The sequence below is a fragment of the Bacillus rossius genome, chromosome 1, assembly GCF_032445375.1.
Source record: "Bacillus rossius redtenbacheri isolate Brsri chromosome 1, Brsri_v3, whole genome shotgun sequence".
Classification (NCBI taxonomy): Eukaryota; Metazoa; Arthropoda; class Insecta; order Phasmatodea; family Bacillidae; genus Bacillus; species Bacillus rossius.
This window is the reverse complement of record NC_086330.1, coordinates 274,585,850-274,603,391: the sequence shown is the minus strand read 5'-3', so window position 1 is coordinate 274,603,391 and position 17,542 is coordinate 274,585,850. Positions and strand designations below refer to the sequence as shown.

General features: G+C 43.9%; 2 protein-coding genes across 2 annotated transcripts in view; one reads left to right on the top strand and one right to left on the bottom strand.

Moving 5' to 3' along the window:
• The window catches only part of LOC134530079 (plasminogen-like), a 71,279-nt gene extending 66,818 nt beyond the window's left edge, over positions 1 to 4,461 (bottom strand). The window contains exons 1-2 of the mRNA XM_063364660.1: positions 4,357 to 4,461; positions 1,924 to 2,003 (exon numbers count right to left, since the gene is read on the bottom strand). Coding sequence (XP_063220730.1) covers positions 1,924 to 2,003; positions 4,357 to 4,402 — 126 coding nt within the window. The 5' untranslated portion in view covers positions 4,403 to 4,461. The remainder of the gene's footprint in view (positions 1 to 1,923; positions 2,004 to 4,356) is intronic.
• Positions 4,462 to 11,659: 7,198 nt separating this feature from the next.
• On the top strand, positions 11,660 to 14,341 carry LOC134527433 (uncharacterized). Its single transcript, XM_063360114.1, has 4 exons — positions 11,660 to 12,191; positions 12,284 to 12,591; positions 12,705 to 13,433; positions 13,547 to 14,341. Exons 1-4 carry the CDS (start codon positions 11,660 to 11,662, stop codon positions 14,339 to 14,341), a joined length of 2,364 nt encoding a protein of 787 aa, XP_063216184.1.
• The last annotated feature ends 3,201 nt before the right edge of the window (positions 14,342 to 17,542 follow it).

Below are 17,542 nucleotides of genomic sequence, written 5' to 3'. Positions count from 1 at the left end.
ACCTTCGCCGTCGAAATGCCCAGAAACGCGTCGTGACTCCTCGAAGGACGCGGCGGCTGCTCAAAGAACGCCGATAAACTCAACAAGCATCGGGTTCCCACAAAACGCGCCGATAAACATGTCTAAGTCCTTTTATTCCGCAGTGCGGCCTCTTTTAAGTAACTCGATCTGAGGCAGGTGCGCACTGCAACGGTCAGGATGTCGCGCGATAGTATGACACGCGATACCAGGGAGAGGATGCAGGTGGAAGGGGGCGCAGACAGGCCGAACGAGCGCGGCGATGCCAAGCACTGCAGCCAAGCGCGATCGTAACAATATGTTAGGAAAAATAACACTTCATGGTATTCGAGAGCCCATTTTTAATTCTATAAAGTGTAGTTCAATTCATGCCTTTGAAATTATTTCAATAATATTACAAAGACACAATATTGCCGTGGAAGAAATTTTTAGTAAACTTAAAAACTTAAAAATCTGACAATATGCTAAGAGCCTTTGATGTACATACATCGCATATAAGAGGCCATTTTAGTTTCCTTTTTCAGTTATTGGTGTATTTTAATCCAGTGAAACTGCAATCGACATAATATTATCATTCGTAGAGGTCTCGTGAGAAAACTACACTGAATAAAATGAAAAGTAAAAGAACAAAAGACAATAATTTTTTGTAAGCTCTCGGGGTAGCAGAAACCAAACCGCAATACTAGAAACCAAATACATATTATTCTAAATAACAGTTTATAAAAGTCTTACGTCAAACTCAGCTTATAAAAGTCCGTTAACACTTAAACCAACAATCTTCGGCTGTAGGCTCATTGCGCAAAAATAAGTTAAAAACATATATACGATGCGACTTGGGGGTTAAAAGATTTTTCCAAGTCTGGTTCACGACATTTAAGTTGAGTCTGTATACAAATTTTTATTGAAAAATAAATAAATAACCGGTTTATGATGAAACATTTAGCTTCTGGATAGTATTTGATTTAACGAAATTGCTACAACCACCGCAAATATTGTCTTTGCCATAAAATAATTTAATTGAAATAATCTACTGTAACACAATTATTTTCCACATATTTTTCTGACGTTTTCTATTCGACAGTTGTCAAAAGTGGTATCATTGGTTAAATTTCCTCAGCTGTCACTTGCAAAGTAACACATATTTGTTTGCGAAGATTGATTTTATTAAAGTAATGCCAAAAGGATACATAAAAGATTAGTACTACTTTTGAGAGTTTTACAAATTTAGACAATTTATATGAAACAGATTTAACGAAGCACTGAAGCCTCAACCATCTCCACCACTTGGGGAACCACTAAAGATAAATTGATGCCGATAAATTTGCCGTTAGATTTTGGAGTCAATAATTAAAGTAAATGAGTGTATGTACCAACGTCAATTTGTGTCATAGTGCGAATCTTCAGAATCGCTTTGCAATTCATGAAGTAACCTTACATGGGAAAAGGGTTTCTTTTCAGCACCCACATGAACGTCGTTTTTTGGCATGTTTCGACCACAGACAACAACACAGTGCAACAACGCGGATTACAAAAACTGACTGAAGTAATAACAATTCCTTCATGATTGTCTCGTTCAAATTGCTGAGTGTGTGTGAACGCTTTTGGCAGTTTTAACTGCGTAAGTAGATATTTCCTCGAAACTTTGAGCGTACATGAGAATCAACCATTCAACTTTTCAAGGGTACTTTTCCATGATGATTTTTTGAAGACCAACGTCATCTGTATTTTTCTTTCTGCAAAGAAGCTTAAAATAGCTTGCACTATAGGTATATAAATTTGTTTTTGGTATTTATGTTCAAACATTATTGACGTACGTTAATTCGGTAAAATCGCTTATCCGGCATTGTCTAGGCCCCCTATGTGCAGGACTAAAGACTCTTCTTTAAAATTAGCGTCTGGACTTACCATGAAGGGAAATTCTTCCGAAGATGTTAATGAGCCTCCGACAATACGATTTGTGGTCTTTGGTAGAGAGGTGACAGGACCTGAAGACAAATTTTAAATAATAATTACAGTTCCATCGCTACAAGTTATAAATTAAAGAAGCCTCAACCATCTCCACCACTTGGGGAATTGTGTGTTAGATTTTTTTTTACTTTTTACATTAACAATATTAAAATTAATATGTATAGTAAATATGAAGTATATAGGAGTTAAAAACCTGTAGGTGACGATTTTTCAATATTTAAGTATATTCAAAGATGTATGTTTAAATTTTAAAAATATACCAGGCTCCACACACCAGCACACACACACACACCAACACACACAGTTTCCAAACTCTCATTTCTTGGACATTTGTGCTTGCTACTCTAAAATATTTTGCATGGTTACAATTTATATTTTTTTCAAAATGTTAACAACAGAGTCTCAAATTTATATGGTATCTAAGTGGTTATTTTGCTACGAATATTTAGATTTTGTGCAGTGTCTTTAAGAATTATTAATGATAACGTATTGTAAACTGAAATGACTCGAATGCTTTGCTGGCACAAGTATTCTCCGAAACGAATGTATCAGCTAGCTACAATTGGAGCAGAGACGATGAGGTGTGATCATATTACACTGTTAGCAATGACTGGGTGAACGGATGAGCGATTAAAATTGAGAGAAACTCGAGAAAACCCACCGGCTCACGGTAATGTCTGCCTTGTTTACCATTTGTTGAATATTTTGTATTAAACCCCCTGGATAAACTTGGCGAGAGGAGAAACATCTTATATATCAACGACCAGGGCCCACTTTTGAGGCGAGATACTGGGTGAGCTGGACTTCCACGAAAAACTTTGGCTGCAGGTTCATATCTCAAGTACAGTATACGCCTTTGGAGTAGGAGCTGATCAGTGAAGAATTACACTTTAACAGTCAGATAATTTTTGTTTATATTATACTTTTGTTCCTTTATATATATATTTATATGCAATTTTTTGGCACTAGGCATCAAAATAAGGCTCCTGATCATTGTTAGATAATTGAGGAGGGGGAGAGGTGGGAATATTTTTTAAGTATCAGCTGGAGCAGAAGACAATAAAGAATGTGGATACTTTTTTATTTTTATAATTACTATTTACTTTTAAGAAATACGTCATTGTGTTATTGGAATGATTTTTTCTGAGTTAGAATAAATTATTCTTAGATTGAGAGCGGTAAAGGTATATTATTATCTTATGTATTTCCGTCATTTTGAACACGGCAATTATTGATACTTACAGTGCAAACATGTGCTTCGTCTGTGCGTAAATGTATGAGTTCTTTTATTTCACAAATTTATTATAAAATTCTTATTATGTTTTTTATTTCTGCATGTAAACGTAAACGGTTTGAGAGTGAAATTTGGTTCGGTTAAGCCTGCAACATTTAAAATACTGCCAAATCGCTGGAAATATTGATTGGATTATGTCAGCGATATTTGAGTATAATTTAAAAATAAAGAATAAATTTTTAAACGCAATTTTGCAAGACAGCACGTTTAAAAATAACCTTTTCGGGATTTCTTTTAATTTTTTAATCGCTATGTCAACACTCTACGAAATTATTTTGTGTTGCAAAACTTATGTTTCATCCATTACTTAAAAGTTTAATGTACAAATATATATACTACAGGAGCGCAAACACAATCGCGCATAGATTATTCAAATTGTAAGTCATTGCGTTTACAAAAAGGGCTTGTTTTCTTTTTCGTTCTTGCTTTTTGCGAGACTCTCCACACGAAATTCCGAGAGTTCCCCATGAGAGATCAGGAGCAAGTATAAAAAATCATTGTTTCTGTCAGTTTTTTAAGCTGTTCGTACAGGGCCTTAGTCTTTTTTGCACAAACGTGAAAATTTCACAGTATTTTAGCAAACGTCGTTTAAAAATCATTTCTTGCCCACAGAGGAGAGTTCTTACTTCCACCACATGCACTGGTGACATTTCACTAAAGTTTCTTGGCATTGGCCGCTAAAGCCTGCGATCTTTGTAGACATTTCAAAAACTTAAAAAAACTGATAAGTATACTAGGGATATTTAATATCCACAATAAAAGATATTTATATCAGCTATGTGTTAAAGCACTGAACCACCATTTGAGTTTCGTAATTGGTCAAGTTTCTGTCAGGAACACACCCAATGTCGGCAAAATATTCATAGCAATTTTGTTCTGAATTCAGCGCATCCTGAATGTCCAAGTATTCTATTGTATTCGGCTGCCAATTACAAGGCAGAAACCACTGGCACGTGCATAAAATTTATTTGTCTACTGAGTGGTGAATGTCTTTCAAGAAAAATACATGCTCCTACCCATTAAAAATATATAAAAGCATAAAATTTGGTGGCTGACTAATTATTTAATTAACTTACTCAAAGATACGTTTAAAACCAGCAAAAATATCAGGAACACGTCCATTCTGATGAAGTTTCAGTTGGAAAAATCTTGTAAACCACGTTTCTACGCGTTTAATGTTTACACAAACAACAATCAGTTTTCTAGCTTTGTTTATCGCTAACCGACTTATAGTCGTTTGTTAAAGCGAAACGTTAACATTTTAAATATTGAGTTCTTGTAGGAAAAACCTAATATTCACTTAGCTGTCTCAGAAGCTGGACATATTCGGGGTCCTGTATATTTCGTTTGTGTTTATTTTTAATACTGGTTTAAAAGTTTAATGCTGGTAAGGTTAGGTGTGCCACAAAATCAAAACTTTTCCAAAAAAATTTTGTATTTTTTCCCTTTAAGATAAGATTTTTCATTTTTTTTCATGTCTACTGAACATTACTAAAATAAATTTTTGGTTTGGTTCAGCCATCAACATTTAAATTCTATTTAAAATTTACAAATTTACAAATTTATTGTTTTTTTTTTCCAACTAAAACTAAGTGTATTTGTAGGAGAAGTCCTTGTTATGGACGGACCTAAATGAAATTTAGACCTTCCTATAAACATGGACATGCTGGGATTAGTCATTCTGGGAAGGTGTGCATGCATCGTGTGCTCCATTTGGGGACTGGCAAGCAATGGCAGTGAACGAAGCAATGACTAACTTCCCTTAACTTAAATCTATACTTAGATCTGTGTTAAGTTGGGCCCATGAAAAACCGGAATAGACACTGGGAAAACCCTGGAACATAGACAGTCTGGATGCAAGGGCATGCATTAGTAGTGTAGGAGAATACAGGAGACAGGGGAAGGTCTGGATGAAGTGTTGAACGGGGCATAAAAGAGTCTACCATGCGAGTGTTGGGGTACTTGGACGCGAGGACCGCTTTCATGCTATTATCAGTTTCTGGATTTTTTTGTCAGTGACGCAAGCACTCCTGGTATTGAGTGAAAACACTGACCACTCAATTCGCTGCCAGTCAGCACTTAAGAAACTAGAAACTAGGAAGAAGAAAAATATTAACATCTTACAAACTTGGCATTATATTAATTAATTACTTCGATTTGCAATGCACACTACCAGGAGTGGACGCACAGTTATTACAATTGTGCTCAATAAAATTAATTAAAATAATATTTTCTATTTGAATTTTACTCATTATTTTGGGTTTTGTTCTAAACAATTGTATTTTTTTTTTGTTTTATCAAGGCTATTACTAATTAAATCTTGATTAAGTACTAGATAACATTACTATTATAAATACAAAAATGATACTAGTATAAATAAAGAACTGTCAGCATATATAAGTCACAAGCGAATCGATAAACAAGCACTTGTGTCATTTTTTTTTAAGTGAGCAATTTAAAATCCCTTGCCTTCCAGGAAGTGCAGGTGAGGCCAGCACCCGCCCGGCACAGGGAGTCAGCCATTGAACATACGCAGGGAGCCTGATTCCACACATCTGCGTGCTTTGGACTTTTTTGAATTAGCAGAATATTTATTTTATTTAAGTCAAAATCTCGCAGAGAAAACTTACTGACCGGTTCGCAACGGCGGAGCTGGTGTCTGCTCGCGGTTTGATTGGCCAGGCGACCGGCCACACACAGCGCACCTATGCAGGTCTCCGTTGATGGAATCGAAATCGGCATCTCATATTTACGGTGCAAATATAGATCATGTACTCAAAGAGAAGAAATAAGGGTATTTTTATTATTAAATAGTGAACATTTATCATTAAATTTCTGAGCTGTTCTGATGTAATAATCGTTCATAAGTTGCAGTTGAATCTCTCTGTGCATGGCCCTGACGGGGCAATACACAGGTGCATCTGCCGCTACACCAATGATTTTATTCTGAATTCTCTGAAATTTTATTTAAAGTTGTTTCAGCTGCTGTTGCCAACATTGGTGCCGCGTACGTTATTATTGGTTTCATTAGCACGTTATAAATTTATATTCCGCTTTAACAGAGCTACCTAATCGTATACTCATGACGGGGTAAAGGGTCATGAGCCTAGTGAAAGCTGGTTTTCTGTTCGCGTCTATGTGATCGAGCCGTGGTAGTTTACTTTCCATTTACACGGCTAGAAATTTAACAATTTTTGTGGGAAATTTATTTATTGTCACGGGTATCACTAAATGAATAGGAAACCCTAACAAGGCAGGAAATAACTGATGCGAGTGTGTCAGAAAATTAAGTGCCCAGTAGAATTCGCAAATACAACAATTTATTAACAGATATATTATCACAAACGAATATCTAATCTCATTCTCGAACTGACATCGATCGTTATAAAGCTGTACCCCTGCATTTTGGGGTTGAATACTCGTTACAGGTCGGCTATAACAAAACATACAAAAAATTAACAATCTGGCAAGAATATCAAAGCAGCACTCTTAATCAACTTCTGCCTGCCAAGGTTCAACCTACTGAGGATACACTGTCAATCACAAAGTGGTTGTCATAGATTTACGAGGTGAAATATTATAAACATATTGCAGCCCAGTACGTAAACAAAATACCTAAAAGGGATATAAATATATATACACAATCAATAACAAGTACTGGCTGTGGTTCAAATTAGTTACTACCATGGTAAGTACACATTAAAATTAACTAATTTGGTATCCGTTGAAGTTGTCTAAAGTTTTAATTATGTCCACAAAATATCTCGCTGTCACCCAAGTCACACGTAATCTACGCGGTTATTCTTATGCACCTCGTGCCCTGTGTTAATACTGCAAACTGTCTCTAGGCGGCGGCGACTCCACGATGTTTATAGCGTAGGGCGGCGAACGGTGTCCGGGCAGCGCGGCGGCCTGCCTCGGTGAAGTCCCAGTTGATCTGCTGTCTGTTGACTCGAAGCATTGCCCTTTTATACTCGCAGAACTCCGTACCAGGCTAGAACATAATAGTCTCTTACGTTTGGGGGAACGATGGTCGACTTCCTTTTCCGGTGAATCGGCGCGCAACCGATGACGCCCGACCGCTTCCGAAGAAGCCCGACCACCAGCCCCAGCGTTCAAAGCCCCCGCGCTCAGTGTTGCGCGGGCGGCATCCACAGACATGTTAGGGGCACTGTCGATTGTGTGTGTGTACGAAGGTACACACGTTACACACGGTAAGTCGTGGCTTATCATCATGGGGCTGAAAATATTTACGCATTAATACTATAGCATCTAATTTCACATTGGACTAACATTAGTTCGCCATTTTTATCCACTACTGTTCAATTGAATAAATACGCAGTTTGCTCTCTGTCTGCGGCAAGTTCTAAAATACAATATCTGATAAACATTTCTGTGTTGTCAGCGTAGGAGCCGAACTTGACTGGTCGGTGTGTGGGCTTAGTCTTATCAGGGATATAAATATCGAATAAAACCGGCTTTAATATTCTGTCGTGTGAGAGTACTTTAAAAGATAGATTGGTTAAATACGAGGCAAATATTTTAATATAACAATCGGGGAAGCCAGATTCGAATAATGTACTAGCTGAAGTATCCGGCGTGACCCGGGCTGAAAACATCGTGAAGAACCTTCTTTTAGTCAAACAAAGATTCACAAATGTAACAAGGCGAAGAAAGCATCAAAAATAAATTTTGTAGCACTTATTGTTGAAAAACGTGAAATGTTTGTTTTTAACTTCCTGAAACCCGGCTTGGGGGCTGATTTTCGGATAACCTTGTTCTCATTTGATGCCTATGTAATATTTGGAACATCACTGCCGAGTTATAAGTCTTTAGGACAGTATGCGGAAAAAAATAAAATAAAAATTCTGAACTCTATTCATGCTTTTTGTTTAATCTTTACTACTTACTCTCCGATCTAGTAGTTTAGAAACCATGCATTTTTTTAAAAAACAATCTAACTTCTTATTATCTTTGACTGATTTGTGCAATGGGGGTACATGACTTGATGTAATCTTTTGGGCATACGCCATTGCTAAGCACATGTATGTCTGTAGAAGAAAACTACAAAAAACCAAAAGACAAAAACACAAATTAAGCAAACAATTGCTGTTGTCAACAGTATATAAACACCACATAATATTCCATAACAGGAATATGGTCAACAAACAAAGAAAAACAAGAAAAATGGACTTAGAGAACGAAAAAAAAAAACACAAATTATGACAGCACAAAAATATTGAACCCAAAAAAATTCAGCACAACAGTTGAAACGAGACAAAAACATGACAAAACGAAAATACGAAACAAACACAATAGTTTTCCAAAACAGAAACAAGCGACGTTTCGGGAACTGCTATCTGCTCCCGTCCTCAGGCAAAGACGCACATGGTACGATAACACAGTCGTTTATGAGAAACTAACACAGTCGCTTCTTTCCACAGCGATATAAAATACTGTAACATAAAAATGGCCTTTTTCATTAATTCAGCTAGGTATTCTAAAATTTAATCAGGCCGTTTCTTAAGGACTGCTGCGTGTATGCCATGATTTCGCAATGTATTACATTGTTTCATATGTTGATAGCTGTTAATTCTAAGGTATTTATATATTTCAGCTTTAAATTACGGATCATCACATGCTTCCATATTAGGTTAAATGAATAGTTCAATAATATTCGCGAAGGCTAGTGACTTTTTTATTGGTTTAAAAGTGACTTTGGTTTCGTTTTGCAGTGGTGGTATTTTATTTACCTTATTAAGAAACCGCTTTGTCATTCTCCAGGTGCAACAATCTTGCTCCTGAATCTGGGAAACTTTCACCTCCCATTGGCTGCCCTTCCATAGAGTTATCTCATAGGAAATCATACTTTGCAATACATAAATTCACACTTCAAAGTTATGCTGTTCACATGTAGTAAATTTACGCCTCAATCTAATTTTCTGAGAAATAAAATCCCTTATATGCGCCGGCAGTTTATGCTGCTTACACTTAACTTTCCTTTCCGGAATGCACAGGTTTATTGCAGTTTGTATGTTTATTGTAAGTTTTGTTACAACAGATTCTACATTGCTTCTGAGTTGGCAGAATCAGCTGTCGGCAGGTTACGGTTAGGTTGGTATGAAAACCTCGTAGTCAGTGTTTTTTTATTTATAGTATTTAATTTTTTCGGCGGATTAGTGACAGTTTCCACGTCATCGAACGTGATCAGACGACATTTTTTGCATCACTGTTAGTTCGGAGCCAGCTTGAACACTTTTCTTTTATACATTGTCTAATGTTTCTGGGTTGAATCTTGGTCATGGGTTGGTTCCAAGGGAGCATAAATTTAATATTTTATTCACTTTGTTTCCCCCACAGTTCCGGTTATTGTGTTTGGCATTAATTTCGCCCACTACCATAAATACAGAACGTCCAGATCATTCTCCGTTAGTGACCTGCCTGCATACATAGAAGTTGATCTTTTTGCTTATTATTTATTGTAATTTACACCAACTGCTTCTAATATATTAAATTCTGGTTATTTATATTAATTTTGTTTCATACTTATGTGGACCACTAAGGCAACCCCGCTGCTGGTCACGCCTATGAACATTATAATTTAAGATCGTGAGGCGATCGGCTGTAATCAAACTGAACACGATCACAGCGATGAGAACTTCATGAATGACTTGCAAATGAAACTGTTTCGCAAAGGACTAATAGTTCTTGGATGTAATTGAGAACGTTCTGGATGAGGAAATTCGCCTTCGGTAGGTACTATGGCGCTACCGGATCTGGGCACTCGCCTTGTTATATCTGCGGAGAGTTGGTTCATGTATGACGTGTGCCCGCACTCGCCCTGGTCTGCCAGTGACTCGCCCAGAGGCACCAGAAACTCGCTCTGGGGAGCCAGACACTCGCTCTGGGGAGCCAGACACTCGCTCTGGGGAGCCAGACTCCCGCTCTGGGGTGCCATACTCTCACTATGGGGTGCCAGACACTGGCTTTGGGGCGCGAGACACTCGCTCCGTAGCGCCAGGCTCTCGCTATGGGACCCCAGAGACTCACCTTGGGGTGCCAGTCACTCGCTCTCGGAAGCCAGACACTCGCTCTGGGGAGCCAGACTCCCGCTCTGGGGTGCCATACTCTCACTATGGGGTGCCAGACACTGGCTCTGTGGCGCGAGACACTCGCTCCGTAGCGCCAGGCTCTCGCTATGGGACCCCCGAGACTCGCCTTGGGGTGCCAGTCACTCGCTCTCGGAAGCCAGACACTCGCTCTGGGGAGCCAGACTCCCGCTCTGGGGTGCCATACTCTCACTCATGGGGTGCCAGACACTGGCTCTGGGGCGCGAGACACTCGCTCCGTAGCGCCAGGCTCTCGCTATGGGACCCCAGAGACTCGCCTTGGGGTGCCAGTCACTCGCTCTCGGAAGCCAGACACTCGCTCTGGGGAGCCAGACTCCCGCTCTGGGGTGCCATACTCTCACTCATGGGGTGCCAGACACTGGCTCTGGAGCGCGAGACACTCGCTCCGTAGCGCCAGGCTCTCGCTATGGGACCCCAGAGACTCGCCTTGGGGTGCCAGTCACTCGCTCTCGGAAGCCAGACACTCGCTCTGGGGAGCCAGACTCCCGCTCTGGGGTGCCATACTCTCACTATGGGGTGCCAGACACTGGCTCTGGGGCGCGAGACACTCGCTCCGTAGCGCCAGGCTCTCGCTATGGGACCCCAGAGACTCGCCTTGGGGTGCCAGTCACTCGCTCTCGGAAGCCAGACACTCGCTCTGGGGAGCCAGACTCCCGCTCTGGGGTGCCATACTCTCACTCATGGGGTGCCAGACACTGGCTCTGGGGCGCGAGACACTCGCTCCGTAACGCCAGGCTCTCGCTATGGGACCCCAGAGACTCGCCTTGGGGTGCCAGTCACTCGCTCTCGGAAGCCAGACACTCGCTCTGGGGAGCCAGACTCCCGCTCTGGGGTGCCATACTCTCACTATGGGGTGCCAGACACTGGCTCTGGGGCGCGAGACACTCGCTCCGTAGCGCCAGGCTCTCGCTATGGGACCCCAGAGACTCGCCTTGGGGTGCCAGTCACTCGCTCTCTGAAGCAAGACACTCGCTCTGGGGAGCCAGACTCCCGCTCTGGGGTGCCATACTCTCACTCATGGGGTGCCAGACACTGGCTCTGGGGCGCGAGACACTCGCTCCGTAACGCCAGGCTCTCGCTATGGGACCCCAGAGACACGCCTTGGGGTGCCAGTCACTCGCTCTCGGAAGCCAGACACTCGCTCTGGGGAGCCAGACTCCCGCTCTGGGGTGCCATACTCTCACTCATGGGGTGCCAGACACTGGCTCTGGGGCGCGAGACACTCGCTCCGTAGCGCCAGGCTCTCGCTATGGGACCCCAGAGACACGCCTTGGGGTGCCAGTCACTCGCTCTCGGAAGCCAGACACTCGCTCTGGGGAGCCAGACTCCCGCTCTGGGGTGCCATACTCTCACTCATGGGGTGCCAGACACTGGCTCTGGGGCGCGAGACACTCGCTCCGTAGCGCCAGGCTCTCGCTATGGGACCCCAGAGACTCGCCTTGGGGTGCCAGTCACTCGCTCTCGTAAGCCAGACACTCGCTCTGGGGAGCCAGACTCCCGCTCTGGGGTGCCATACTCTCACTATGGGGTGCCAGACACTGGCTCTGGGGCGCGAGACACTCGCTCCGTAGCGCCAGGCTCTCGCTATGGGACCCCAGAGACTCGCCTTGGGGTGCCAGTCACTCGCTCTCTGAAGCCAGACACTCGCTCTGGGGAGCCAGACTCCCGCTCTGGGGTGCCATACTCTCACTCATGGGGTGCCAGACACTGGCTCTGGGGCGCGAGACACTCGCTCCGTAACGCCAGGCTCTCGCTATGGGACCCCAGAGACACGCCTTGGGGTGCCAGTCACTCGCTCTCGGAAGCCAGACACTCGCTCTGGGGAGCCAGACTCCCGCTCTGGGGTGCCATACTCTCACTCATGGGGTGCCAGACACTGGCTCTGGGGCGCGAGACACTCGCTCCGTAGCGCCAGGCTCTCGCTATGGGACCCCAGAGACTCGCCTTGGGGTGCCAGTCACTCGCTCTCGGAAGCCAGACACTCGCTCTGGGGAGCCAGACTCCCGCTCTGGGGTGCCATACTCTCACTATGGGGTGCCAGACACTGGCTCTGGGGCGCGAGACACTCGCTCCGTAGCGCCAGGCTCTCGCTATGGGACCCCAGAGACTCGCCTTGGGGTGCCAGTCACTCGCTCTCGGAAGCCAGACACTCGCTCTGGGGAGCCAGACTCCCGCTCTGGGGTGCCATACTCTCACTCATGGGGTGCCAGACACTGGCTCTGGGGCGCGAGACACTCGCTCCGTAACGCCAGGCTCTCGCTATGGGACCCCAGAGACACGCCTTGGGGTGCCAGTCACTCGCTCTCGGAAGCCAGACACTCGCTCTGGGGAGCCAGACTCCCGCTCTGGGGTGCCATACTCTCACTCATGGGGTGCCAGACACTGGCTCTGGGGCGCGAGACACTCGCTCCGTAGCGCCAGGCTCTCGCTATGGGACCCCAGAGACTCGCCTTGGGGTGCCAGTCACTCGCTCTCGGAAGCCAGACACTCGCTCTGGGGAGCCAGACTCCCGCTCTGGGGTGCCATACTCTCACTATGGGGTGCCAGACACTGGCTCTGGGGCGCGAGACACTCGCTCCGTAACGCCAGGCTCTCGCTATGGGACCCCAGAGACACGCCTTGGGGTGCCAGTCACTCGCTCTCGGAAGCCAGACACTCGCTCTGGGGAGCCAGACTCCCGCTCTGGGGTGCCATACTCTCACTATGGGGTGCCAGACACTGGCTCTGGGGCGCGAGACACTCGCTCCGTAGCGCCAGGCTCTCGCTATGGGACCCCAGAGACTCGCCTTGGGGTGCCAGTCACTCGCTCTCGGAAGCCAGACACTCGCTCTGGGGAGCCAGACTCCCGCTCTGGGGTGCCATACTCTCACTATGGGGTGCCAGACACTGGCTCTGGGGCGCGAGACACTCGCTCCGTAACGCCAGGCTCTCGCTATGGGACCCTAGAGACACGCGTTGGGGTGCCAGTCACTCGCTCTCGGAAGCCAGACACTCGCTCTGGGGAGCCAGACTCCCACTCTGGGGTGCCATACTCTCACTCATGGGGTGCCAGACACTGGCTCTGGGGCGCGAGACACTCGCTCCGTAACGCCAGGCTCTCGCTATGGGACCCCAGAGACACGCCTTGGGGTGCCAGTCACTCGCTCTCGGAAGCCAGACACTCGCTCTGGGGAGCCAGACTCCCGCTCTGGGGTGCCATACTCTCACTCATGGGGTGCCAGACACTGGCTCTGGGGCGCGAGACACTCGCTCCGTAGCGCCAGGCTCTCGCAATGGGACCCCAGATACTCGCCTTGGGGTGCCAGTCACTCGCTCTCGGAAGCCAGACACTCGCTCTGGGGAGCCAGACTCCCGCTCTGGGGTGCCATACTCTCACTATGGGGTGCCAGACACTGGCTCTGGGGCGCGAGACACTCGCTCCGTAGCGCCAGGCTCTCGCTATGGGACCCCAGAGACTCGCCTTGGGGTGCCAGTCACTCGCTCTCGGAAGCCAGACACTCGCTCTGGGGAGCCAGACTCCCGCTCTGGGGTGCCATACTCTCACTATGGGGTGCCAGACACTGGCTCTGGGGCGCGAGACACTCGCTCCGTAGCGCCAGGCTCTCGCTATGGGACCCCAGAGACTCGCCTTGGGGTGCCAGTCACTCGCTCTCTGAAGCCAGACACTCGCTCTGGGGAGCCAGACTCCCGCTCTGGGGTGCCATACTCTCACTCATGGGGTGCCAGACACTGGCTCTGGGGCGCGAGACACTCGCTCCGTAACGCCAGGCTCTCGCTATGGGACCCCAGATACACGCCTTGGGGTGCCAGTCACTCGCTCTCGGAAGCCAGACACTCGCTCTGGGGAGCCAGACTCCCGCTCTGGGGTGCCATACTCTCACTCATGGGGTGCCAGACACTGGCTCTGGGGCGCGAGACACTCGCTCCGTAGCGCCAGGCTCTCGCTATGGGACCCCAGAGACTCGCCTTGGGGTGCCAGTCACTCGCTCTCGGAAGCCAGACACTCGCTCTGGGGAGCCAGACTCCCGCTCTGGGGTGCCATACTCTCACTATGGGGTGCCAGACACTGGCTCTGGGGCGCGAGACACTCCCTCCGTAGCGCTAGGCTCTCGCTATGGGACCCCAGAGACTCGCCTTGGGGTGCCAGTCACTCGCTCTCGGAAGCCAGACACTCGCTCTGGGGTTCCAGACTCCCGCTCTGGGGTGCCATACTCTCACTCATGGGGTGCCAGACACTGGCTCTGGGGCGCGAGACACTCGCTCCGTAGCGCTAGGCTCTCGCTATGGGACCCCAGAGTCACGCCTTGGGGTGCCAGTCACTCGCTCTCGGAAGCCAGACACTCGCTCTGGGGAGCCAGAATCCCGCTCTGGGGTGCCATACTCTCACTCATGGGGTGCCAGACACTGGCTCTGGGGCGCGAGACACTCGCTCTGTAGCGCCAGGTTCTCGCTATGGGACCCCAGAGACACGCCTTGGGGTGCCAGTCACTCGCTGATAATGCAGAGGCACATATTAACAAAGCGCGAAACAATTTAAGTTTCTACTTCTCTGAGTGAGACAATTTTTGATCCACTTAGCTTTTTTAAATTTATATTACAGTTTGGCGTGTTTAATAGAAACTAATCTCGCAATACAGCCACAAACCTACTGTCACTATGAGTGGTTAAAATATTCAGATGTCGGTTGGTTTTAACTTGTACTTATTTTACTAAAATCTAATCTTCGTTTTCAGTTAAATATGTAACAGAAATATTTTAACTTCAAACGCAGATTTATAATATTATTATGTGCCTTGTAATTTATTTTTTTTTTTGAGCGAATTTTAGTCATCCCTTCATTGAATAATAAACCTAAAATCTGGCAAATGCTTTCAAACATTGTCCTAATTTGTTCATTGAAGTGGATGAAAAATAGGTGAAATAAGGTTTTATTAAGAAAAAAAATTTACTCTCCACCAATGGAGCTCGGGTCGACAAAGCTCGTCACTGTCTCAACACACACTGCCTCACACTACTCACCCGTCCGCCGCACGCACAACACAACACAACACAACACCGTCCCGGAATGCTTCGGTCCCCGACGGCCGCCTCTCGTCGCCCGCTATAGCTCGCCAAGGGGCCACTCGCTCTCTGCACTTAACTGCCCTCGCAGGCCGATCCTCATCTCTAGCCTACTGCGGCCGCGAGTATCCCGTCCCTCGCTGATGGAGGTAGTCGCCGGCTTGTACACCTGGCCAGTCCCGCCCTGGGACCGGCGACTAACCCGCTTGTTTGTGCGTCTTCGGACTTACTGTCGTTGAAAAAAAGGGGGGTTGTCTGTAAAGTTGGTTTACGGACGATAATTTTACGTGATAACGTCATAAGAAAACATTGATGTTTGCAGTTTTTGCAAATTTAATTTATATAATTTGTTTAAATATAATCACGAACAATTAGTTAAAACGCCCGCCTTAACCTGTTTGATATTATAGAAGATTTTCTCGCACGGTGGTTGGCCGGTTCTTGCACGATAGGCTCAGGCGGAACGTGACAATTTTTCGTGCGTGCAGCCAGCGTTAATCGATTTATAAGACGTTATATCGTCAAAAATGTATCCGATGCTATTCATACCAAATTTAAGAATTAGTTATAAATAATAAATATACAGACCACTTACAAATTTTACTTTTACCCGAAATTCCGCTGCTAAGGGGGTAAAAGTGGTCCTAAGTTTCGTTTTATCATAAAAACATCATATCTTCGAGGTAAATAATCTAAAGTGAGGTTTTACAGCTTTAAAAATAGTTATAATAAAATTACAAAGTTCTCTTTGGAATTTTCCAAAACTACAAAAACTACAGGAAAACAATATTGTATTAATTACCCTTTCTACTAAAGGAAATGATTTAAAAAAGTATAAAAAATTACATATTTTAAAAATCAAGTATTGTGTATTTATTTTTTTATATGGATTTGACTGCCTATAGAATGAAATTTGAGTAATATTTGATACGTTAAAAATAATCATCAGTCCAAGATTAGTAAAAAGGTATACGGTTGGATCCAAAAACATTATCATACAAACAATTCGAATTTACTTTTACCTAATAATTTACCCTTCTCAAATAGTCTATAAAATACAGTAGTTCCCATTTAAAGCACATTTAAAGAGAGATAAATATGACACATGAGCAAACATTTAAAGGTGGGGGGGGGATACATGTATTTTTCCTATAGCCAACTATTCGTTGTATGCCTGCGAGTATTTAGACCTCAAACTTAATATTATTTCGCTGATCATAATAGTCGTTTAATAAAGTGTAAAGCGATGTACTGCAGTAAAGTCATCATCTTCGGAAAAAGCTATGTCTGATATTTATGGACTGTAATCATGTATACCACGCGAATTTAGTAGCGAAAAAATGCTAGTGTGTATATATATATTAATTTATTTATGTGTTTGTTGATTTTGGTTGGCGTGTGTGTGAATCAATAAAATTGAAAGCAAATTTGCATTTACTAGTGCATGAAATTATAGCATGTAATAATGCTGCATACGAATTTGTTAATTAAGATTTAGTATAAAGTTGTAGTAAATATCTGTAGTTTAGGATATCATTTGCATATTCTCTAGAAATTCTGTTTTCCTAAAACCTTGAAAAACTAGTTTAAAAAAGTTTAAACACACTTTTTTAATTCATATAAATATTTTTATAAAATTTTGTAAAAGTAAAATTATAAATTCAAATAAAACCGTGAGAAAAATTGTGATATAATGGAAACAAAATAATTTAGGAAGCAATCTTTATCAGCTCTCTATGTTTATATCTTATTTCTGTAAATTTATCACAATAGTGTTCTTGCATTTTATGTCTCGTCACAAACTTGTTCACGAGATATTTATTTCGAAGCTCACATATAATTTATAGTTAATATATGGTGACTAAATTAGAGTCTAAATATAAAATTAAGACAACTTTTTTTTTCAAATATGTATTGAAAGTATATCAGTGACCATAACTTAAAATAACCAACATGACGTGTGGAACCATGCCTTATGGCTCATTTTCACCCACAATATTGATCAATGGTTTTATTGGCATTGTTATATATATGTAGGACCAAAAAAAGTAAGAATCAATAGAATTAAATA